A 25,847-nucleotide genomic window follows, 5' to 3' on the forward strand; every position below is an offset into this window, starting at 1 on the left:
TGTGGCCCCGGTGTCCCAGCCCGTGGAGTTCCACTAGATGGCTTCCCGCCATCCTGACACTGAGCTGTGTGTACTAAATGGTATTACCCATGGTAGTTTTGGCTGCAGGTGTGCTCTGCGGTAACGCTTTCTAGGTAGCATCACAGATTTGAAGTCAGCTTTTGTAAGCTGCTAGGATGGAAACCTTAGTTTTTATATTTATAGAAAAAGAAATTGTAAGTTTAATACCTAAAAATAAAATTTTGGGGCATGGCCAATTTAAGGTCTGTAAACTGTTTTTACTAGAGGAAAAAGTAATATCTCATTTGTTATTTTCAGGCTCCACGTCAGTTTGCTTTTAGTGATGATTTCTATTGACCTAAGATTGGATCCAAAAAAATTCAGGGAGAAACATAACCAAGGATGGATGGAACTCTTGAAGATCCTGGGATCCACTATCTTTGATAGGGTTAGTGGCACTGACTTGTCTCCATCCCCAGCAATTCCAGAGCTGTGTCCCTAAGGAGCACCTCTGTCCTTGAAGTGACACTCTGTTTTTCCTCTTAGATTCTGTGAATCCTGACATGAACTTGCAAGCTCATTTTAACCCTCCTTTATCTGCAGAGGTTGACTCTGGGTCCCAGGCAGCAGAGCATGTTTCTCAGGGCCAGAACGGAAAGCCAGGCCAACTCTGAGGGCTGTGTCTGAGCCACACAGGTCTCTGTCATCCATTCAGCACCAATTTACATTCCAGCAACAGTGTAGGAGGGCTCCCCTTTCTCTACATCCTTGCCAATACTTGTTATTTCTAGTCTTTTGGATAGTGGCCATTCTAACTGGTATAAGGTGATATCTCATTGTGGTTTTGATTTGCATTTCCCTGATGATAAGCGATGTGGAACAGCTTTTTATGTGCCCGTTGGCCATCTGTGTTTCTTTGGAGAAATGACTGTTCAGGTCTCTGCCCGTTTTTTAATTGAGTTACTTGGTGTTGAGGCATATGAAGTTTTTTATATATTTTGGATGTACCCCTTATCAGATAAATCATTTACCAATATATTCTCCCATCCTGTAGATTGCCTTTTTGTTCTGCTGATGATATCCTTTGCTGTGCAGAAGCTTTTTAGTTTGATGTAGTTTGTTCATTTTTTATTTTGTTTCCCTTGCCCAAGGAGATGTGTCCAGGAAAGAATTGCTCATGCTTATGTTTAAGAGATTTTTGCCTGTGTCTTCTTCTGTGAGTTTTATGGTTTCATGAGTTGAGTTACATTCAGTTCTTTTATCCATTTTGAGTTTACTTTTGTGTATGGAGTTAGACAATAATCCAGTTTCATTCTCTTAGATGTAGCTGTCCAGTTTTGCCAACGCCAGTTGTTGAAGAGGCTGTCATTTTTCCATTGTATATTCATGGCTCCCTTATCATATATTAATTGACCATATATGCATGAGTTTATATTTGGACCCTCTGTTCTGTTCCATTGATGTATGGGTCTGTTCTTGTGCCAGTACCATACTGTTTTGATTGCTGTAGCTTTAGAGTATAGCTTGAGTCAGGGAGCATAATATTCCCAGCTTTGTTCTTCTTTCTCAGGATTGCTTTGGCTAGTCTAGATCTTTTGTGGTTCTAGCATTTATGAAGTTACGCTATTACCAAGCACAGTGCTTAGCACTGGGAACCCATGTATGAATATGACAGAACATGCCCTCAAGGAAAATCATGGTTGAGGAGAAGAGACAGACAAGAAAAAAATATGACAGTGCACTGAATCAAGTATCTCAGTAGAAACACATCCCAGGCACAGTATATCCCGAGAGATCTCAACCTAGAGCAGTCCTTAGCCTCTTGAAATTACTTGGCCCAAGCCTTGAGTATTCCTCATTGAGCACCTCAAATCCAGGAAGGACATCTCTGATTTTCACAGCTTGCTGAACAGGATCAGCATGAAGAGTGGTAGGAAGTGGTGAGGGTTCAGATCGGGACCTCTTAGCAGTCAGCAGCACTGCAGGCCCTTGGTCCAGTTTGGAAAGTGCTTTCTGTCAGTAAGTCCCAGCAGGTTAGAGAGTCATGTACCTCCCCTCCGATGCCTCCCAGTGTTATTTTCCCTTCCTGAGCATTTTTACAGTAGACCTGCTGGCCAGGCTGTTGCTGGCACAGAACTTCTGATTTGAGCTCTTCAGGACAGAAGAGTCACACCTTCTAGGAGTCCCAAGGCTGTCCCTGAGCACTGCTGAATCCTCAGCATGCACCAGACTTCTTCCTATTTCATCTATTACTAAACTGGGTCACAGAAAAACTCCTTGGGGGAGCCCAGGGCACAAACTTACAGGCCCCCATCCTGATCAGGATATTTATATTGCTTGTAGGGCATTAGAAGTTCTTGAGGGGAAGGTCTCCGGAGTTGACTTGTGTGGACAGAGAAGAACAGAGTGGCCGGATTGATGGCAGTGGCTTCAGTCACAGAAGCGAGTTCCTCCAGGGAGGAGGACAATGTGATCGCTTCCTAGACGAGAAAAACGAAGTAAGACAGATAGATGTCCAGAGGTGTGGGGAGAAGAGAACAGAGGCTTGGTGGCTGGTTGGATTGCCTTCAGAGGAATAGACATTTTGATTTTGGTAATTATTCCTACTCTTTGACTGTTTTGACAGATTTAAAAAGAAAAGTTTAAATAGGACAATTACAAACAAATTCAACTCATTAAAGTGTGGCCATACGTTTATGTATCTTGACCTTGTTTACACCAGCATTTTACCTGTTGAGACTTCAGATTCATGACTCAAACTATTTTCTCTGTTGCCTTCCTCTTACATCAAGATACCCTGTTGGTTTATTGGGGTATGTTAATCTTTATGTTCAGATGAAAGTCTTCCTGGTTGTGGTTATTCCGAGGTCAGATTACCATTGGATTTGGCAGGAGCTAAGGAATCAGTATCACTTTTGTTTAAACTCTCTCAACAAACACTTCTGAATGAATTTTGTTCATGTCATTATTTGAGGTGGTTGCTGAAATAGCAGAAAGCCATAAATTATTACTACTTGGTAATTCCTATTGGTTCAGTGCACACTGTGTCAGGCTGGGTTTAAGGCTCTTGAGGACCTTCCCTTCTTTGCTCTCTTCTGTTCTTGTGGTTTGTATTGCCACCTACATGACTCAGATTTCAGATTTTCTTTCTCCCACTTCCCTTTGTTGTCTTGGTATTTTAACTCAGTGTTCTCTGCTGTGTTTACCTACATTTCTGCTGGCATCCTCCAGATCAGCCCATCGGTCAATTCCTGTCATTTAACGGAACCATTCTTTGTCATCTCACTGTCTCCCTAGTGTTTTAGGTACATGATTTAGCATTGATTTGTGGCTGCCTTATTCCCACACCTGTGCTCGGCAACCTCCAAGTCTCTCAGGTCCCCTCTATCTGCACTCAAAGAAATGCTGCCTGTTTTGAATGGTCCAGTTTTAAATGACATCCATCGGCTCTGGTTATTGAGGATGAGGAGTTTGGTGTTCTTATTCTACCTCCCTCCTTTTCCCCTTTGTTTTCCTAGTTTTTGCTGGCTGTGGCTTTTCAGCATTGTCAGGGCACTTGACATTGACATTCTGTTGTCCTACCACTAAGTAGATTCGGGGCTCACTGCCCGCCTTGCTGCCATAGTTTTTCCAGTCATCCCTTGGTTGGAGAAGTGTTCCTTTTGTGGGTTTCTCAAGGAAGATTCATGGAACAATATTACCCTTGACTGACAACCAACTGGGTATAAAAATCCTCAGTCACACTTTCTCTCCTTGGGAATTTTGTAAAGTATTATTCCTTTTTCTTCTAGTATTGGATTTTACTGTGGAAATTGTCAAGATTTTGTCCCTCTTTTAAGTGACTTGATCTTATTGCCTGGTTGCAGAAATCCAGAAATCTCCCCTCCAGGTCTGTCTTGGCACTGACTGCTCTGGGTCAGTTTTCTCTGGGATACAATGTTCCCTTTTAGTATATAGATCCTCTTTTATGTCAGAAACATCTTGAATTATATCTTTATGTAGTCTTGAGGGACCAATTTTTGCATAGTTCTGTTGCAGTTTTCTTTTATGCATATGTTCTATCTCCTCTGCTGTCTCCTGAACTCAGATTTCTCTTTATTCCTTTTAACTCTTATTTCATTTCACTTGCCTTTTATCATTTCTGCCCTTTATGGTCTCCCCTTTCGGAGAAGAGGGTCCCTTTGCCCCCTTGTTCCTTCTGCTTGCATCTTCACCCCTGTGCATTTTTCCTGCTACTTCCTGCCATAGCTTCCTGGTGTATGTCTTCTCTCCTTGTTGTCTCCCTGCCTCACCCATAAGCTCCCTCACTTCTGTTTTGAGCTCTTGCTTCATAGTTTTCTTTTTTTAATTTTGCAAGATACTTACTACAGTTTTATCTGATCCAAGGCAGCATTTTTCCAGTCTGGAATCTTAGTCTGCTGTTTGGTTTTCCAATTTCTTTCCTCATTTTTTTCTTGTATCTTTAGGTAGATCCTGTACAGAATTCATTTTTATAGCCTCCTAGTTTTGTTGAAAATGAATTTGTATTTTTTTTTGTTTCTCCTTTTTGCACTTAGGACACATTTTGAATAGCATTTCAAAATTATGACTTCATGGTGCAGTGTTCAAATCAGAAGTCTTAACTGACATTTTCTGTGACCAACCACTAGTCCCCCTTATATCAGGCCTTTTATGACACCTTCTCCACGAAGCCTCCACCAGCACACTGTCATGCATCTGCTATGCTGCTTGGGCTTACGAAAAGCCTTTCATTCATTCAGTATGTCTGCTCCTCAGTGGGCATGCTCTAAGCCTTGGGAATAAAGCATGCAAATAGTTAAGTACATTCATGTTTCTGTGCAACCCAGAGTTCTCCAGAACTCTTCATCTTGCAAACTAAAGCACTGCTCCTCAGTGGGCATTGCTCTAAGCCTTGGGACTAAAGCACACACCAAAGGCAAGTCTTAAAATGATTCCATATGGACTAGGAGTAAGGGATGAACTGGGTGGAGGACGCAGTTTCGAATTTTGAGAAAGTATGGTAGAGAGGGTGGGTGCAGTATGACCTCTAGAGTCAGACAGACCTAGATTCAGTGCTCAGTTCTGCTGCTGGTATATGTGACATTGAGATAGTTCATTGACCTTTCCGTGTATCAGTTTTCTCATATATAAAATGAAGATTACCTACCTCAGAAAGATGCTATAAAATTAAAATAAGTTACATATAAAATGCTCAGCACATATAGAGGCTCAAGAAGCCCACTGCCTCCTGCTGTGAGGAAGGGATTCACTGAGTACTAGGAGTGCTGGTGGAGAGACCTGTTGTCTTTCAACGGTGGTAAAATGTACATGGCAAAGTTTACCTTCCTCATTTTTAAGTGTGCAGTTGAGTAGTTAAGTCCATTCACGTCTCTGTGCAACCCGGAGTTCTCCAGAACTCCTCATCTCACAAAACTGAAACTCTAAACTCATTAAACAGCCGCTCCCCATTCCCTCCTCCCCTCAGCTCTTGGCACCCCTCGTTCTGCTTTCTGCACCTGTGAGTGACTACTCGAGGGACCTCACATGAGTGGAATCATACCGTTTTTGCCCTTTCATGTCTGGCTCATTGCACTTAGCATGATGTCTTCAAGGTTCATCCATGCAGTAGCATGTGTCAGAATTCAGAATTTTCTTCCTTTTAAATGCTGAATAATATTCCATTGCATGTACAGTTGATCCTTGAACAACCCAGGTTTAAACTTTGTGGGTCCACTACACACAGATTTTCTTCAATAAATATATTGGAAATTTTTTTGGAGATTTGCAACAACTTGAAAAAACATATTCTTTTCTCCAGCCTGTTCACTGTAAGAATATAGTGCGCATAACAAAATGTGGGTTAATCAACTGTTTATGTTATGGCAAGGCTCCTGGTTAACAGTGGGCTATTAGTAGTTAAGTGTTTGGGGTAGTTAAGTAGTTAAGTTACACACGAATTTTTGAAGTGCCCAAACCCCTGTGCTGTTCCAGGGGAAACTGTAACTACCGCGTTTTGTTTATCCGTTCATCCGCTGATGGATGCTGGCTGTTGTGTCCACCTTTTGGCTATTGTGAATACTGCTGCTGTGGAGATGGGTGTGCACATGTCTCTGTGAATCCTTGTTTTCAGTTCTTTGGGGTATATCCACAGCAGTGGAACTGTCGGATTATACGGATTTGACTTTAATTTTTTTGAGAAACCACCTTAGTGTTTTCAGAGGTCTATTTCTTGATGGGGAAGTATAAACAGTACAGTTCCCCAGGGAATAATTTTAAGACCAGTCTTCTTTAACATTTTGTAAGTTATCTAAATATGAGAATTTCACTATTATATCTCCCTTTACATATAGATAATGAAATAATTCATAATATATAAAATTTAAGAATGTTTATGAAAGTGTATATATAGACAGAACCATGATTAATAAGATTCAGTGTAGACAAATATACTTTATTTTTTTTTTTTTTTTTTACTTTATTTGTATTTGAATGTATCCTTTACTACACACTCCCCTGGAGGTCGGAAGAAATACCCTTGTTAATTCCTTCCCTCTACTTACTATGAGAACTTCGTGTGTTAGAATGCACGTGCACAGAGACACAGGGACAGACAGGAGGTCATCCAGCCCCAAGCGGCGGTAGTGCCGGGTTGAGAGACCTGGCTTTAGGCCCAGACCACCTTCTCTGCATTGTCTCCAGCCTCTCTTTTGCCTGAACTTGCCATTCCAGCCAGAGTGCGGTGCTCCCCGTACCGTACACCCGCAAAACTGCTTCATCCAGTGCCTTTCACCTGCAGTCCGCCCTGCCTCTCTGATGTCAGAGCACACTTCCGTCCTCCCTCGCGGTCTGTGAAGTGACCTCTGGTCTCTCTATCCGCTGCTGGCTTCCTTCTCTGGCCACCTATAGGACTGTTCCACTAATATGGCACTTACGAGTTAACAGGTAACAACACAAGGTGGTGCATTTCTTTCCGACTTGGCTGAGAGCACCTTGCCGGTCATGCTGATATGACTGGATCTGATGAAGTACCATCCCTTACACCCCAGTGGGCGCCTCAGACGCCACCCACTTGGGGCTCTCCATGCAGCCTTCCGTGGTGCATTAGCAGCCACTTAACTGTCAGGGCGGTCGGTGCGCCGGGATGTGGCTCTGTTTGGGGAGCAGTTGGCTAGATGGAACCTGAGCCCCCCCCAGTGTGAGCCTCATGCCCAGAAGGTATTCATGCTGAGCCTGGCTTCATGATTATCGAGGCTATGAGAGACGGGTAGGACGGGGGCTAAGGAGAGGCCGTGGTGCCTGCATCCGAGCACACAGTGGAGGAGCTATGTCAGGGAGACTGGGAGACATCTCAGTTCACACGGACATGCTCTGGGGTCGGGGTGGTCCTGGCGTAGTGCCAGTCAGGGTGGGTGATGACGGGACTGGCGCTGGAAGCCCTCAATATGGATTCAGAACCCAGTGTGTGCCGGGCCTCAGCCGGGGCTCACACAAGGCACCTCCTTTGGTCCTACCTCAGTCCCAGAAGGACACCGAAGCACCGAGAGGGTAATTTGCCCAGGGTCACCCAGCGAACGAAGAGCAGAGCTGAGATTTAAATAAGGTCGGTCTGACTTCAAAGGCTGTGCTCTCAGCCACCAACTCCCCACCTTAAACAGGTTAGAAGGAGCTACCGGCGCTCGTGGGAGAGATCCGTGTTACAACATGCCCACGCGTGGGGACACCCGGTGGTCTCACGTGAGAGTGGGTGGTCCAGGGGGCTGAGGTCCACTGGGAATCAGGAGCAGGTGTCGGGGCGGCCTGCGTGGCTGCTGCAGGCATGCCCGCGAGGATTCCTTCTGGGCCGCTCCGGACAGCAGAGAGAGCTCTAGCTCTCCCTGCTTCTGCTTCCCCTCCAGGTACACTACATCCTCCAGGAGGTGGTGATGGGGGGGATGGTGCTGGAAACGAACATGAACGAAATCGTGGCTCAGATTGAAGCTCAGAGCAGGCTGGAGAGATCTGAGGTGAGTCACGGCAATGCTTTTGCCCCCGGCTGGTGAGAGAAGGCCTGGGCAGAAGGAGGAATGGATACATGTATTGATTTGTGTTGCAGTGGAACCTTAGGAGTGTTTAGACACATCTTATTTCTTCCTTGAATCCATCAAAACTCAATGATTTGAAGGCTGTCCCTGAAAATTAAGCAGGTAAGCATGAGGCGGAAAGTGTGAATGGAAAAGCCAGAGGGCACAGGAAAGGAAACAGCTTCTGGCCTGGTGTTAGGGCCCTTGTTTGTGGTTTGTGATTCCTCCTTTCGCCAAAGCCCCTGGAGGCACCCTGAAGCCCTTTCTCAGATTCCAGTGTGGTTTCCTAGTTTGTGTGCTGTGTGAATCTCATCCCCCAGCAGCCATTTCTTATGTCTTTCAGACCTCAAGAGTTGCCAATTTCCTTATTTCCAGTTAGCCTTATAAAAAGCTACAGGCTTGGGCTGGGTTTGAAAATAACATGCCCCAGCCCACCCCCACATAGTGCCAGGCTGGAGACAGTGGCTCACAGGAAATTTGATCCCATCCCCTTGAGCTTTCCATCGCCTTCGTCAGCCTTACCAGAGAGTCGAGGTTACAGGCACACACCTTCCCACGTTGCAGAAAGAGCAGAACAAATTACTCTTTAACTATCTGAGTGTCTTGAGTGTCTTCTTTGCTTTGTGTGATGAATTTGATCTTGCCAAACCAGGACTACTTCTGTGAGGACTGGCAGCCCTGCGGAAGAAGCTTTTCCACACCACAGCTATTATGGCAGCTCTGGTTCTTTTAGAATGTGGGTTGGGAAGCTTCCAGAAATAGTGAGTGAGTCAGAGGCAAGGGGTTTGGTAACCAGGAGCAATGGAGCCTTGCTGGGCGAGGGGGAGTTGGAGTCAGTGTCCTGAACACAGTCGTGAGGAGGAGAGCTTTCGAGAGTCTTGGCTACTTCCCCACTTCTCTGCACACTGTGGGTGATCCTGGACAGGGAGGGCTCACCGAGACCCCTTGCCCTCTGGGTTCTGTTGCCAGACCTTCCGTGTCTGTGCGTGACTCCACCTCCTGTGTGTCCTTGCTCCTGTCTTGTTACCACATGACATTTCCAGAGCCAGTTCTTTCCCATCTCACATAATTAGCGGGCAAGCGGTTGCCCTAGGCTACGACATTCCTTTTGCTTTTAAGAATTTTCCTGTGACTGCACTTTTCTAGTGGAGTCTGCAGTCTCTTGAGGGGCGGGCTTTGTTTTGTTGTGTTTCGTAACCTGATGAGTGCCCCGATGCTAAATATGGCCTGGCTAAGCCAGTTCGTATGATTTCAGCAAGCATTTACAGAGTCCCTGCTGTTGCCAGGCTCTCTTTAATGCTGGGGCTATAAAACTGCGTAAGCCACAGCCCCACGTTAAGGAGCATGGAGTTTGGGTCCGTGTGCCATAGTCCCCAGCTAACCTAAAGGTTGTTCTGTTGGCCACCTTTGAGGAATAAGGAGGAAAAATAAAAACTTGCATTGTGTGTGTTCAGTTTGGACATTTTCCAGGTCTCCTTCAGCTGCCTTTTTTAAGCATTAGTAGTTGACACCAAGTGTGTCTCATACCACCTCTCATTCTCCTCAGGGTGGCCTCTCAGCAGCCCCCGCCCGGGCCGTGTCTGCTGTGAAAAACATCAACCTGCCAGAGATCCCTCGGAACATCAACATTGGAGATCTCAACATCAAAGTCCCCAACCTGTCCCAGTTTGTTTGAGGGTTGAAGACTGGTCTGAACTGGAGTCCTTGAAACAAGCGAAGTCAAGCCGGTCCCGCAGCAGAGCCCACCCTGAGCCTTAGAGCCCAGCCTCGGGCCTGCCCCTCGTGTTGTGGGTGGGGAAGGGAGTCCTCAGTTCTCACATGTGCAGCCTTGCTGGCCTCTGATACACGTGGCCCCTGCAGATGTGAGGGGACCCTGGCTGCTTTGGGAAGTGGGGGCGGTCAGCGCACCCCGCCACTCACACCCTTTACCTACCGCACACAGCCACTCCCAGGAACTGGGGACTGTGTTGAGAGGCCCACCTGCTTCCCAGAACCCCACCACCAGCGCTTCTCTGACTGGAGTCTTCATCCTGAGCGCCCTGAGGTTTCTGTCCTGCAGCATTTCCTGCTGGCAAGGTGTCAGAGCAGGAAAGGCCGGCCCTTCAGATTTGGGGGTGTGAATGGCCGGCAAGGGGAGGTGTTTAGGAGAGCCAGAGTTGCCTATTGGCTCTGCTAGGGTTGTCGTACCCAGAATCCCTCTGTGTAGTCAGGCTTTCTCATGATCGCCTGCAGGACATATTTCCCCTGCTGCCGAGTCCTAGTTCTGCTCTCACAGATGTTTCTGCGTAGGACACAGTCCAAGTCGTGAGCCTGGCACGTGGTTCTGCTAACAGAGCACCCCCACATGGCTATCTCTCCAGCACAGCCAAAGGGTCCCCCACAAACTGGGGAAAAGGCGCTGTGTCTGTAGAAGGTAAAGCTGACAACATGTAGAACATCTCGGAATTACTGCTCTTAACCAGGTTTAAATACACTCTTTCACGGGGAGTAGACAGTCACTTGCTGTGTTCTGAGTGATGAGTCTCCTCGGTCCAGGAAACCCACTGCTGCCCGCTTCTGGTGAGAAGCCCGAGCTGTGATCGCCTGCTCTGGCCCCCACACGGGGAAGGCTGGGGACGTGGAAAGCCAGCGGAGGCCACAGCAGTGCAGCACTTTCTCCCAGGGTGAGGGGTTCCCCACCCCCACCCCCAGCTCTGCTTATGGGCCTTGTTCCCCCTCAGGTGACATTCTCCCAGAGCTGGCTTAGGGACCTGTGTTTACAGGTGTGAGAAGAATCCTTCCTGTGGTCAGGTTAGAGCTGAAAAAAGCACCGGTGCTGCCGGGAGGCCAGGTCCCCGGTATAGGGTGGGGCTGCCTTGAGACAAGGGGGCTCACTGCGCCGTCATGGTGAAGTGCCCCAGCCCGGGGACCGTGTGCCTGCTGGCCAGGGGCCCAGATCGTTGCCTCAGGCCTGCTGCTGTCGCAGAGCCCACCTGAGGCGCTGCCCACCAGGACTGCGGACAGGACTGCATCTCTCCTCTCTGAAAGTGCTTCCTGTGCCCGGGGCCCACCGTGCCCTGCGGCCTCCTGTGCTCACTCTGTAGACCCTCTGGTAAGCGCAGGGATGGGCAGTGTTGGCCAGAAGGGAGGCTCTTACATGCTGGAAGAGGATATGTTGGTGAATATATCTCATCTCAGAACCTCTGCTACCATTCTTTTGAAGGACTTAATTTTTGTTTTACAGATATTTCAGCATGTTTACATCCCTTCCTCTCACATTTGCCAAATGTGAGGAAGGAACAAAGGAAGGGAATCGATGTCTATTTTGCACCTGCTGTACGGTGGCTTGCGCAGGATCCTCCCACAGGCCTTAACGGCAGACACTGTCATCTCTGTTTTGCAAGTGAACAAAGCAAGACTCAGAGAGGTTGAATGACCTGCTTCAGGTCACGCTGGGCTAAGAACTGAGACTGTTTGCCTGCGTAACTCCAAAATCCTTTTTTTTTTCCTCTGCTCAAGGTGGCATCTCCCAATTTTGTCTTCTTCTTATAGATAAGGAAGCTGAGTCGCAAAGGGGTTGAGTAGCTTCCCATAAACCAATAAAAACAGACTTCCTTTTCTAAGGTAGCCAGTGACAGCATCATAGACTGAGAGCCGGAGGGTCCTCTTAGGCTTTTGTTGAACTGATGATGAGGCAAAAGCCCAGAGTGTTAAGGGCTGAGGGTCAGAAAGTTAGAAGCCATTTTTCTTGAGTTTATTTTGTGGTTTCATGCATTGCTGCAGGACAGCCCGGTGTCCTGAATTTTTTGGGATAGCCTTCGAGTATTTTGCCTGTCGGAAACCATTGTTCCCCAAACTGTCGACTGGTCCTGTAGACTCCTAATAACATCCCTCACACTGCCTCTGAAAATGGCATAAAGCTTCAGCCTGGTTTTTTTAGAAAACTTGATCCCTTTGGACAAGCCGTAGTAATTCTTCATTCATTACCGGAGGTTTGCCTGCAGATCAGCTAGCTTTCTTGCCTATCAGCAAAACCAACGAATTTCCTATTAGAAAAAAAGGAAATACTGACCTTTTTTTCGGGAGAGGGATACAGATATTGCTGCTGAGAAATATCAGTTATGAAAATAGTGGCCAGGTTGGAATTTGGCAGTCCTTGGCCCCGAATGGTTTGCGCTGAGGATTTCCTAAAGTGATACTGGACTCTGGGTCTTCAGTACTAACTGCCACTAAATAAAACTAAAATTCTTGCATTATGCAACTTCTAAGTGCCTGGTGAATGCCAGACTCAGTTCTAGGCACTGAAGACAGAAACGAGGCTTGGCTTCCTGCTCTCTCTCCTGGGGACTCGGAGTGCACGGGCTGCACTTGCTGGCACGCGGGGTTGTGCAGACCACTCGGTGATTCTGTGTTACGTAGAGCATTTGAAGACCAATAGCCTGTTTCCCACCCCCAGCCGACCCCACACAGCCTTAGTTCAAGCGGCTACAGCAGGCATACCATAGACTGGGGGCTTAGACAACAAGCGTTCCTCACAGTTCGGCATGCTGATCAAGGTCGAGGTGCCGGCAGATATGGTTTCTAGTGAGGACCTGCTTCCTGTTTCATAGGCAGCCATCTTTTTGCTGTGTCTTCACATGGCACAAAAGGAAGCCCTGGGCTCTTCATCCCCTTATCAGGGTGCTAATTCCATCCTGGAGGCTCTACCCCCATGGCTTCATCCAACCTAATTACATCCCAAAGGCTCTGACTCCAAATACCATCACGTTGGTTTTGGGGTTTAGGCTTCGACATATGAACTGGGGGGGCTCAAACATTCAGCCCACACAGCCCACCTAGTCACCCACCTTGCCTCTGGGCCTGGTCATGGCCCTGTGCTCCTCTCAGTCAGGATTAAGTCAGGGCGTCTTGAGCCTTCTCAAGTCCCTGTCACTCAGGCCTCTGCCATGTGCAGAGCCAGCCTTCCCTCCCCACTGCCTCCCCTTCCGTGGAGCCACCCCCGTGAAGCCCTCTGTAGCCCCAGCTTTACCGGGAAAGAAACCAGGGGGATATGGCTTAAACTTGGCTGCTGGCTACATCCTGTCTTGTCGTCTAGTCCTTAGTATGGACTAGTAGGGATTTCCTCAGTATGACCACCCCGGAGGCAGCGGCGATCAGCGCCTGGAGAGAAACATGGGGCATGAGTAGCCAAGACAGAGGGTCTCCTTCCGTATGAGAGACTCGGGGCTGTTGGCTCCTAGCAAACTCCCGGTCTGCAGCCCCCAGGACCTGCCCTGCCTCTGAGGGCGCTTATCTCGCTGTGGTCTTTGTTGGCCAGCGTCCACACACACTCGTACACCAGCACGCAGTCGGGGCTCGCGGGTCGCCAAATGGCTGTCCTCATGTTAAGACTTGGCCCCTTCGGGAAGTTCAGCATCCGCAGCGTTCTGGCATGTGGCAGACAGGCCCTTTAAATAGTTGCATGAAAATGATTCATTTTTTCTGAAAGACTTCATAATCCCTATTTATTTCTGTAATTCCTGTGAATTAATGTTTTAAAAAGGACATACATTCATATACAGCTCAAAACTAAGATAACAAAAGGCTGTTCAGCCACATTCCCAACCTTTGTTCCCGCAAACCATGGAGCTGCACCATCTCTGGTAGCAACAAGCACTTCAATTTGCCAGTTGAAAATATAAGGAAACAAAGCCCTGGATGTTTATTACCAGAACAGAGTGTATCTTCCTGAAAGGGTCATGTTCCCTTTGACCTTGGTGGTTGACCTCAGCCTACTGCACCCATGCCATGTGTAGGGAGGGGGGCCTCCTAGACCACCTGTCCCTGTGGCACCCTGCCGTGCTGCCTGTTGGGTTGTAGCTGTCCGCTGGATGTGTGCCCCTCCCAGGCGGGGTTAGTCTCCCATTCAGGGCTGTACCCCAGCTGCTATGAGCACTGCCCAGTGCGTGCCGCTCAATAAAGGACAAGTGAATGGCTGAAGCAAACGGTTCCTTCTTACAGTAGCTTACAGCCTGGCTCTCCAGGGCTCTGTGCTCAGGACTTGGGGAAGGAGAGCGCTGGCTGCGGCAGGAGGATCAGGTGAGGGCCTGTGGAGGGTAAGGGGGAGGAGAGAGGCAGCCGAGGACGCGCCCGAGTGACCGGAGGCCCTTCGAGGACGCTACCCGAGAGGAGAAGGTGGTTTGGAAGGAGAAGGCTCCAGAATTGGGGTGTGGCCACGTTAGGTAGGAGTTGCCTGAGAGTATCCGGGCGCAGATGTCCGCCAGCCAGCCGGGAACCTGGAGTGGGCAGGAAAGGTAGTGTCCATCCCTCAGAGATGGTGGTCGAAGTTGGGAGGCAGGTGGTACAGCAAAGGGATGAGAGGGTTGGGGGCACAGCCTGTGGCGGGGGACGTAGAGGAGTGTCTAGACAGTGGGGTGACTTCATGTCAAGGGAAGCCTTTCAACGGGAAGGGGCCCCTGCTGAGAGTCCAAGGGGCTGGGGACTAAGGAAAAGGCCTCTTCTGGGCCTGCAGGTGCCCCCATCCTGTGCCCTGAGGGAGGGGCAAAATGAGGGCACTTTGAAGGGGGGGTCTGGCCAAGTAGTGGGGCAGATCCAAGCCACAGGGTGGTCACGTCAGTGTGGGTTGGGCGGCAGCATCTGTAAAGGGGCACCGGTGCCTCCTGCCCCAGGGGGTGGTCGTGAGGTTAGGGACAGAAGGGGTCCAGCAGCACTGGCTGCTGTCCTCACGGGGGCTTGTGCAGATGCAGTGGAAGCTGCAGGAGACGCAGTAAGCCGGAAGGAGTGTGGTGCCCAAGCCCTGGCATGGGGGAGGGGACCAAGGCCAGCCTCCGTAGAGTGCGGTGGGGACAGTGGCTGCTGACCTGGCTCAGCAGGGGTCCCGGGCCCATATCTAGAGGCCACCTTGGAATAAAGCTGTAGGGGAAGTGGGAGTCTGGTAAGGGAAGCTTCCCTCACAGTGAGTTTGAAGACAGAAGAGCAAACATGGTTGGTAGGACCAGAAGTATGGGGAACACGGCCTGGAAGTCCCTTTCCCTGAAGTCAGCGGGGAAGCCAAGAGGTCCCTCAGGCAGTAGAAGGAGTCAGTGTTTGGCCAGGACTGGGTGAGGGCCTCTGGCCAAGCAGGCCTGGATGAGTTAGGGTCCTGGAGGGGCTCCACACTTCCCATGAGCAATGGGATCTTTGGGCCTTGTCAAGAGCAAACCTTATATTTTTGTTCAACTCTTGACGTCAGCCTGGTCTCCAGGGAGTGCTTGGGAATAAGGATGCCGTCCCCTGCCTCCTAGGACTGGGCCACTCCTTCCAGAGGGTAGGTTGAAGGTTTCTGCTGCACTGATGAGAATGGATGCCCTTTGCAAACCCGTGGGATTAAGCCACAGCCAAAATGATATAAAGGAGGTGCAGGTACATTTCTCAGGCTGGTGGTCTATTGGTCCCCGGTGATATTCAAAATACTTAGCTACCAGCATGACTCAGGCACTGATCATTCAGCCCAGAAGTACCAGGTGGGGGGTGGAGGTGTCCCTGGGGGGGTGGGGTCCATCTGCCCAGGCTGAGGCTGCTCCTACTAGGTTGCTGGACTGGGTGCTTTTCCTGCTGGAATACCCCTCCTGAGCTCCCTGCCTCTACTTACCCTTCACCAGCTGGACCCCACCAGGGCTCCAGGCAGTGCCAGCTAACCCACCAGGTGTTTAAAGTGCATGATGACGTTACGGGATTGGGAGGAAATCCCTGGGTCCAAAATCTGTAGCAAACTTGGACATGTCACAGTGACACTACCTGGCAGTGCACGGCGCCTGCGCACATTGACAGCCCTCAGCGGGCACCCGCCACCAGCCCTCCCTGAGCCGCAGTGTTTGGGGCTCCAACCTTTTCCTGTCAGACCACCCCACTGCCAGCCCTGGCCTGGCCCTGCTGAGTGGCTCTGGGCTCCTTTGTGTTCTCACAGGTGGCCCCTTTGCTCTGAGCCAAATGTCCCTGGCTTGGTCCCTGATTCAGGCCTCAGATGCCCCAGCCTCTCTGTTCTCCCCCATTCCAAGCCCCAAGCTTAAGCCCTCTCCCGGGGACCCCACTGCCCACCAGCCCCAGATCCTGTTTGACAGCCATACTGGAGCCCACGTCTCACCACCATGTCCCCCCACCCTGACCCCCTGCCTAGACACCACCTCAGCTCCAAACTACCTCTGCCTCCCTGCGTGTCCCCTTCCAGCCTCATTCATCACTCAGCAGCCAGAGTGAACCTTCTGAAGCGTCAATCAGACCACAACACTGCCCTGTAGTCTTTGAAACCTATCAAAGGCTTCCCACCAGCCTCTGAACGAAACACGGGGCCCTGCGTAGCTGACCCCTGCCTGCCTCCCTGTCCTCATCTCCTGCTGACCCTAGCTTCCTCCCTTCCAGCCACACTGGCCTTTGCGGTTCCTCGAACACGCCGGGCTCACAGCCGCCACCAGCCTTTGCTGTCTCCTCTGCTGGCTGCAGGTTTCCTCACGCCTCACTTCAGGGCAGCCCTGCTCAGACGCCACCTTCAGAGGACCTCCCCATGCTACCTCCCCAGTCACTCCCTGCCCCTCACCTGGCCCCGCTGCATCCTACCGTGCTGGCGATGCAGTGTCACCTCTGGTCTTTCACTGTTTGGGCCATTGTGTTGCTGCTGCGTCTCACAGTGCCTGACCCCCTTTAACTGTCAGTAAGTATGTGATGATTCAGTGAGCCGGTGAATGCACACTCATTGGTTCCCTCTCAACGTGCTGGAGCTCCACACTCCAGGCTTGAAGGCAGGAAGCTGTGGGGTGGGGGTCACAGGCCTGGCTTGTTAATTCACTGTGACCCTGAATGAGTCATTTAGCTGCCTACTTCTAGTTGTAGTAAGTGTGTGGGAAAGCACTTACCCTATGGGCCTGAATGGGGTATCAACTTGGTCTGAATCCTGACTCTGCCATCTGCCAGCTGTGTGACCTTGGGTAACATACTTGACCTCTCTGTGCTTCCACTTCCTTACCTGTGAAATGGGAGTAAAATAGCTCCCTTCTATCAAAATAATCCCTTTTTATCAGGATTCTTGGTGGCAAACAATGAAACAAATCCAGAAGCTTACTGAAGGGCTATAAGAAGCTTTCATAGGCTCAAAGGGAAGGTGGAAAGCCCCAAACCAAGCTGATGAGGGCACATGGAAAAGAAATCCTCTGGAACATGCCACCAGCACTACCACCCTGGACCCCGAGGCCCCAGACCCTGCTGACCGGGAAGCTCGAGTCCAGGAGCCGGGACGGGAAGCAGAGGAGGCTGGCGCCGGAGTCCCCCGGCGGGGAGCCTGCCCCGGGAGGAAGAGCAGCAGAGCATTGCTGCGAGGATTACAGGTTAATCCAGGACCCTCACACGTGGCTGGTGGGAAAGCTGGGCAAGTGTCTGGTGGAATCCGCTGGCATTAGCATGTTTATCCCATGACTCGGTGATGGTAAACGAGTGTGCACGTCCTCCAGATGACACAGACAAACATGCTAATAGCAGCACTCTGCGTCATGGCCGAACACAGCGGTAACCAAACAGGCACCAACAATGGACTGAGTCGGCATAAATCAGTAGGTCTCCTGGAATATGACACAGCCGTGAGAGGGCAAGCAGCGGCTGCACACAGCAATGGAGGTACGTTTAACAAACAACACTGGGTGTAAGAAGCCAGGCATGAAACGCTGTCAACCGTATGATTTCACCTGTTGGCACCTCACACGCAGGCCAGGTGAGCTACAGTACTGGAAGCTGAGTTAGTGTTCTCCCAGCAGGCCAGAGACGGCGGGGCGGGGTGGCCTCCTCGGGTGCTGGGGGAGCTCCCTTTGTTGATCTGGGTGCAGGCTTCACTTGCGTGTTCACTTTGGGGAGATTCACTTAGTTCTTCGCGTAAGATTGTGTGTTTTTCTCAAGGTTTATTAGATTTTAATAAAACATAACATATGGGTTTAAGGAAAAAAAAGAATCAGTCCATGGGGAGCACTTGTGATAGCACCCGCACAAGGTATGACCCAAGCAAATGCTAGGTAGTGGTGACTATTGTTCTCTTCACCTGCTAGTTTCGCTCCCAGCCGCCGGGCTCCTCCGCCATCCTCCGTGGGGGGAAGATGTCATGTGTCCTCAGCCCTCAAATCCATACAGTAGACAGCGCTGTGCTCCGGCACAGGGGCCCTGAGCTGGTCTGTGGGGGGCAGGGGAAGCCCCTCGAGCATCATGGAATTGGCCAGGTCCCCCATGCCAAGGCCAGGAGGCCAGAGGGGTAAGAGATTGGTGGAGAAGGGCTTGCAAGGCGCTGGAGCTGGGGTGGAGACTACGAGGCCAGGGAGGTCAGGCCAGGAGTGGGGTGGAGCCTGTACTGAGGACGCAGGGAGCAGGGAGGGGTCTATGTGTGGGGGGAGCATGGCCGGGGCTGGTTACGTGTGTGATGTGACAGCCTAGCTCTAGTACAGAGAATGGATGAAAGGGGAGGAAAATAACCCCAGGAGTCCTTTGGTGGTGGCCCAGACCAAGTCAGGGCAGGACTGTGGAGATGGAGAGAAGTGGAGGTTCATGGGACATTCTGGGTCAGAACTGACAGAGCTTGGGGGCCATTATCTGGCACGGAGCAGGGTGAGGAGGGGTGAGGCAGCCCAGCCCAGGGTGGTGGCTCCTGGGACGTCAGGCTGCATCATGTGTGTGGCGCCTTTGTATGACCTCCAGCTCATAGATGGGGTTGAGCAATAACAAAAATGATTATAGTGGAAGCAGCCGTGGTGGGCATTATTACAGTTCAAAATATCCACTGCTTCTCTCTGAGGGAGCAAGACACTTCCCCACCTTTGACATCAGGCTTGGCCACCTGACCCGCTTCGGTGAATGGCCTGAGCATTAGTGAGGTGTGCCACTTCTAAGCAGGAACTTCAGGAGTCCTGGCCAGGCACTGCCGTGTTCACTTTTATCTCTGCCAGGAGACACCAGCGTCCCAGATAAGGGCTGCTCCTTCACCTGAGCTTTGGAGTGGAGCTGACTTGGTGCAGAGCTGCCGTCACCCCACGAAGGGCATTAATCTGAGCAAGATGTGAATCTCATTGTAAGCTGCTAAGACTTAGGGGCACTTTGTTACTGTAGCATCACGTAGCCTCAGTGGGCTGCTGCAGGCGGCCCCAGCCAGTCCTGGACCTGGACTGCGTGGCGTGCTCCGTACCAGGCCCTGTGCATTTAATCCTGTACTACTACCCTGTGAGTGAAAGCAGCCAGACAAAAAGCACATGCCATTTGGGTGATTCCATTTGTATAAAATTCTAGAAAATGTAAACTGATCTGTAGGGACAGAGAGCAGGTTGGTGGCTCCTGGGGACAGGGTAAGGGAGAGGAGGAGTGAGAGGGAGGGGTTAAATCATACAGAGGGGCGCGTGGGAATCTGAGGGGTGGTGGATATGTTCATAATCCTCATTGTGGAGATGTTGTCAAGAATATATACATGAATTGTACACTTTGAATGATTGGGTGTCAAGTATATAAGTATATGTCAGTAAAACTATTTAAAGAAAACCTAACTCTTTTATACTAGAATTCTAGTAAAATTCTTATCTCTCTTTTGCAGATGAGTAAAGTGAGGATCCTTGAGACTGAGTTATTTGCTGATGGTCACACCGCTATTCGAGGTCGGATCTGGAATCTGAGCCCCGTGTACCTGAGTCCAAACCCTGGGCCTTTTAACCTTTAAGGAATTTGAATGGCAGGCAGGGGAAGGGTCCCCAGGTCAGCGTGGTGTTCCTCAAGAGCTCCTTGGGGTGAAGAGGAGGTGGGTGGACCCTAGCAGCCCCCCCATCTCCTGGAAGAGGGGGCACCACATGGCATGGCAGCAGAGGGGGTCTAGAACCAGTTTGCACCAGCTGGAGAGAGCCAAGGGTTAAAATTACGGGAATTGTGCGAATCAGTTGCTAAACATAGCTATTATTAAAGATTGAAGTACATGTGCTTACAATTAAATGAAATATATTACAAACAAAGGTAACACTCAGAACTGTGGCTTCCTAACTCGGTTCCCACATCTGCTTGCTGTTTGTGCTCCTGACTCCTGCACGTGATGGTCCGTGGCAGAGGCGCCCTGGGGTGCTGCGCCGCCAGCCCGGCCTCCCCACTTCGCCTCCTTTGGTAGCCCGAACTCCATGTGGAGGGATTATTTACACCATGGAGATCAGAAAATGCTAAATCAGCCGCTCCCACCCCTGTTAAACATTTGACCCCTGCATCACCGAGCCTCACGATCTGGCCACCCACAAAGGAGGCAGGGGCCGGAGGGCAGGTCCAGCCAGAGGCAGAGCCCAGGGCTGCCGGTAATAACCACGAAGGGCTGCACCCTTGAGCCCTGTGGCCTAACAAGCTTTGTGTGCCCCTCATCGAATCCCCACCCCAACCCTGTGAGGCAAAGGTCATCACTATCTGCAGATGAGGAAACTGAGGCACAGAGAAGCTCCTTGCCCAGAGTCACTTAGCTAATAATCATCACAGCCAGGACATAAAGCCTGACTCTTAATGGTCCCCGTCCACTCTCCACCCCCAGTTGGACAAGGGGGTCTAGGCTTAACCCTTTCCTGAACCCACCAGCCAGATGTAGGCCCCAGGTCCCCCAGAAGCCTGGAGTGGACTTCTGTGACCATCAGCCCGTGGTCCCACTTCTCTGGATGGGCAGTCTTGGGGCCATGTTTGTGCAGGTCTGAGTACCAGGAAGAGGACCCACCTGCCTCCCATGACCTGGGCCCAGGGCAGGTGGCCCTCCTCCCAAAAGAGGGCGGGATTACTCTGGGGAGCCCCTGGGGTCAAGCTGGGCTGGTGGAGACCTCCAAGCCTCCCCAGGGCTCTGAAGAGAAGAAAGTCCAGGAATGCTGCCACCTGACGGGCCCTCACAGCAGGTCGGTGGAGAAAGGTCCCTGGCTGAGAAGGGACCAGGCCCCCCCACCCCCCATGTGGGTTCCTACCAGTGCATTCTTTTCAGAGGGAATTCTAGACAAGACCTCAGGCTGCCGGAGCAAGAGGAGGGAGCCCCGGGAGGTGGGACAAGTTGGAGCAAGGCTCCCTGTGTGAGAAGAGTGGGGCCCCACGGGCAGCTGGGGAGGGAGCCTCATGATTTTCTCTCTGATGCTGAAGGCAGGGGAGGCGTGATGTGGGGTGCGGGTTGCAGGGTGGGTGTACTTCAGGGAGCTACATGGGAGTGGGGAGGGGCTGGCCTGGAGGAGGCTGAGGGGGTTGAGGAGGGCCCCAGGGCCCTGCTGGATGTGGTGGCTCAAACGGTGGGTCCTAATTCCCTGCACCTGTGACTATGACCTTATTTGGAAAAAAAGGTGTTTGATGTAATTAAGTTGCGGATCTGGAGATGAGATCATCTTGGACTGTTCTGGTGAGCCCCAACTCCAATGACTGGTGTCCTCACGGGAGACACGCGGAGGAGAAGGCCACGTGGCCACAGAGGCAGGGATTGGAGTGGCGCAGCCACCAGACGCTGACGGGGGCACTGAAGTGTCCTCTCCTGGAGGCTTTGGAGGGAGTGTGGCCCTGCTGACACCTTGATTTCAGACTTCTGGCCTCCAGTGACAGTATAACTTCCTGTTGTTCTAAGCCTCCCAGTTCGTAGTTATTTGTTTCCAAAGCCCTAGGACACCAACACAGGTGAAAACAGGCATGTGACACACATGCCTGCACCACGGGGCAGCACCTGGATGGGAAGGTGGGCCCCAGGCTGGCAGGTGGGCACGCAGGGAGAACAGGAGAACAGGCTGCCTGGTAGCCTCGGGGTGCACAGGAGGAAGGCCTGCAGGGGTTACAGGCGACAGCAGGTGGGGGGAAAGCCTGCAGGGAGGAGGGCGGCTGGAGCTCTCAGAGGGGAGGGTTGGGGCTCCAGGTCCGGGAGGAGCATCAGGAAGGGCACGAGCGGGCAGGGCCTGCGAGGGGGTGCGGGAGCGGGCGCTGAGGAGGCAGGGGGGGCCCCAGAGCTGAGGACTCCTGGGAAGGAGGCTGTTGCCCCCAGGGAGAGGCATGGCCTGAGGGGGTACCTGCCTTGCCAAACTGGTTAGGCAGACACTTCACAGACAGCATCCCTGGAAGGCATTGGTAGGAGCGGAGGCTTCCTGAAGCTCTGTGCATACCTCCCATACAGGTCACACAGGTCTGTGAGGGACTGTCCCCATTTTACAGGTGAGGCAGGCGAAGGCGCCGGGCTAAGCAGCCACCAAGGTCCGTTGTCCTGCTGGTAGAGGCCAGACTCTGGCAGGAAGCCCGGAGCCCTAGGGCAGAGCTGGCCCGCTGGGAGCACGTGCCCACTTGCAGGAGGCACAGCACCAGGTGGGTGGGACCTGCCGCGGGCTGCGGGGCTCCCTCTGCTTCCCGGCCTGCCGTGGGGACTTCTGTCCCTCCCACTGGGCTCCGTGTCCATTCTGTCCCTGCCGTGGCTCAGGACCCTGCTGAGCCCAGCTTAGCAGCACCAAGCCCTCCCTTGTTTCCTGCCTGGCTGAGACAGTTTGCTCTAAAAGCTGCTCTTTGTCCTCCTTTTTTTTCATAAAACCTGCTTTTAATCAATTTTATAATAAAATCCAAACTGAATTCTTGAAAACAACAGCAATGAGAAAAAAAAACCTCAGTAGCAACTGTGAGTGCCCCACCCTGTCTCCCAGAGGCCTTGCCTCCTTGCGCCTGCCGCTGCCCGCCCCCTCCTTGAAGACCCCCCTGCTGCTGGGCTCCTTGTCTCTGGAGAGCCCTTGTCCCCTCCTAACTGCCATCCCTTCCCTCCTCCCATTTCCCTCAAGCTGGCCTCCAAACCACCTTCAGGGGTTTGCTCTGAAAAGTAACTCTCTCAGTGTCCTTTTCTCAAAATTCATAAGGGACTCAAGCCTCCCTGGAGGTAGAGCCTAAATCCCTTCGCCCAGCTTCCAAAGCTCCAGCGTCCTGTCCCACGAGCACCAGCCCCATGCCCGGCTACACAGCCAACCCCCTGTCTTTGCATATGCTGGACCCTCTGCTGCGGACACCTTTCCTCCACTTGTCCATCAGGCTAATTCAACTCAATCCTCCATCATACCAAGTAGCTCCCCCTGATCTCTGAGTCTCTCCTTTCCTCCCCGGTCATGACTGTGGAACTCATTCATTTAGCTGATACGTGCCAAGTTCCTTGCTAGGCCCTGGGACATGGTGGGAAATGGTACAGACTTGGCTTTGCATCCTCAGAGTCTGTTATACCTGCTGCTGGTGTCCAGGTAGACTGTGAGTCCCCCAGAGAACGTACCACCTGCGTGCACAGAGCCGAGCTCGGTGTCCATTCACCTTGTGTCCTCCTTAAATATTTGTTGACTGACTAACCAATCACATGAATGCATGAATAACCATAACCCTTTCCCTCCTCACTGTCTCCCTGCTCCTGGGTGGGGCTGTGTTGGGTTCAGCGTTGAAGCACCCACGCGCAGTACGTGCTCAGTTCTAGGACACTCTGCTCCCCGGGGAGAGGGAGGAGTCTGTAGGGAAGGGACTATGCCAGGTGAGGAGACAGTGCTCCTGGCCATCAAGGCTGGGGGAGCCGGGGAGTCTCCAGCCCTTTCCTGCCTGCCCCCACGCTGTTTCTGAATTCCTGGGGACAACTGTCCCTGTCGCCAAGGACTCAGCTTAGAGGAGGCGGCTTTGGGAGAGTGCCCCACTGGGTTGTCCTAGCTGGGCCCTGCCCACCCTGACATCCAACGCTCCCCTGGGGTTCTGCCCGGGATCAGGAGCAGTGAGGGCCCCACACCTACCACCTTCCTAATGCTGTCTTATCTCCTTTCTTTTTAAAATGGTGTTTTCACGGTTTTGGTGGTGGTGATGGTTGCTAAAAAAATAGTGTATGTTTTAAATATAGTAATTAAAAACATCTAACAATTTAAAATCTAAAAAAACCTAGAAATCTAACAATTTAAAGATCACACAGGCTGCTTGAACAATGAGCTGCCCCCTGCCTTTATTACTTACCAATATGCCTTGCAGATTGTTCCATGGATAGCCTTTTCGTAGCTACATACCATGCATTGCATTGCACAGACAGACAAGAAGAGCTCCGTGTCCCTTCTCCACTGGTGGACATGATAGGTTCTCTGCAGCTACGATGTTGCCGCAAAAAGCTTACATACAGTCACCCTTTCCCTTGTGTGTGATGTCATCTCTAGGGTAAGTTTCTAGACGTGGAAGTGCTGAATGAAAGCGGACACGTGTTTATATGTTTAATGAGTGTTACCCAATTGCAGGAGGGTGCCTGTTCCCCTCCCACCCTTGCAAATAGTATGTTACTGAACTTTCTTGTCTCTGCTGATCTGGTAAGTGAAGAATAGTATCTTTAGAGACAGAATTTTTGTTTATCGTTTTAAGAGAGATACTGAGAATTTTTTCACATGTTCAAGGGCCCCTTTGAATCTCCCTTTCCATGAACTGTTTCTTCATTTCTCTTGCCCATTTTCCACCATTTGAAGAAGTCATTGTTGATTCTTTTAAAAAGGATTTTTGGAATCATTTTCATCACTTATGTATTCAAGATATGTCTATATAAGTGCCTATGTTATGAGTTGCAGTCTCCCCCACTTCCAGTTTAAAGTTATCTTTTTGACTTTGCTTGTAATGTTTTTTGCAATGCAGAAATTTTACTTTTTTAGGTAGTCAAATTTATCAATCTTTGCTTTAGAGGCTTCAAGTTTTGCCTGGTACTTAGAATGGACTTCCCCACTCGGGGATTTTTTAAAAAAATTTCTCCCATGGTTTCATTCAGTTGTTATAAAACATGATTTGCTTTTCGTGGTGAGGTAGTATTTCCTCACATGGGAGGACCACAATTTATTCAACCAGTCACCTAGAGCTGAACATGTGGGCTGTTTCTGATTTTCCTGAATTACAAATAATACTGCAGTAAAAAGCCTTGTCCACAAATAATTTAATTTCATTAGGCTTGCTTTCTCAAAGTGACCTTCATTCCTGTCCCCAGACTGGCCTCCAGAAAGGTGGGCTGCACTTCTGTCCCAGCAGAACGTCCCCAAATGCCCCCAGAGACACAGGCAGAGGAGCAGGGACCCAAGGCAGAAGATGCTCTCCTGGCCTGACTGAGCCTGTCTTTGGCTGGTCAGCCACGGAGAGGATTATGACAAATTTGCTGGACGGGGGGCCGTCAGGAGGAGGCTGGAGGGACAGGCGGAAAACTCGGAGTAATTGCTGAGGGTCTAACCCAGAGCCTGCCTTTTACTGCGCACACAGTTCTGTATTCCAATAGGCTTGGGAGCTGGCTTTGAAGGGCCCAGCAACAAATTGGGAAGGCGAAGCGAAGCTGCAACGTAGAGACACTCTGGCCGGCTGTGCAGCTTCCGATGCCAGTGCAAATGCAGGTACTGAGGCGCAGTCAGTCCAAAAGCAGCCCTCCTGACAGAGAACTGGCTATGTTGTGGTATGTGGCAAAGGGGAATTAAAGTTGCAGATGAAATTAAAATTGTTAATCAACTGGCCTTAATGTAGGGATCTGATCTTGGATTATCCCAGCAGATGCAGAGTAATCACAAGGATCCTGAAAGTCAGGCAGAAGGCAGAAGAAGAGATAGCATCAGAGTGATGCTGATAGAACGTCAGGAAGCCCGGAGGGGCATTGCCGGCCTGGAGATCAGTAGGGGGACACCAGCAGAGGAATGTGGGCAGCGTCCACAGGGCCGCTGCACACACACAAGTTGAGCCAGTGAGCCATTTCCGACTTGACATACCCAAGCATGAGAGCGTGAGTGCATTGTTTTTAGTTTGGGTTAATTTGTTACAGCAGCCCTAGGGAATGAATAC

At 50.8% G+C, this 25,847-nt stretch overlaps 1 protein-coding gene across 5 annotated transcripts in view; it reads left to right on the forward strand.

Annotated features, from left to right (window-relative positions):
• The window catches only part of AP3S2 (adaptor related protein complex 3 subunit sigma 2), a 45,071-nt gene extending 25,028 nt beyond the window's left edge, over positions 1–20,043 (forward strand). Inside the window, exons 5-7 of one of the 5 annotated variants that reach the window (XR_005056587.2) lie at positions 6,730–6,942; positions 7,896–8,003; positions 9,607–9,655. Coding sequence is in view for 3 of the 5 variants with exons in the window: in XM_017651368.3 (XP_017506857.1) it covers positions 7,896–8,003; positions 9,607–9,735 (237 nt within the window). In the remaining 2 variants the exon portion in view is untranslated. Of the gene's footprint in view, positions 1–6,729; positions 6,943–7,895; positions 8,004–8,092; positions 8,184–9,606; positions 14,024–19,626 lie in introns of those variants that run through there. The other 4 variants (XR_005056585.2, XM_017651368.3, XM_073227153.1 and 1 more) reach the window with 4 other exon arrangements.
• Positions 20,044–25,847: the final 5,804 nt, after the last annotated feature.

Source organism: Manis javanica, chromosome 18, assembly GCF_040802235.1.
Source record: "Manis javanica isolate MJ-LG chromosome 18, MJ_LKY, whole genome shotgun sequence".
Taxonomy (NCBI): Eukaryota; Metazoa; Chordata; class Mammalia; order Pholidota; family Manidae; genus Manis; species Manis javanica.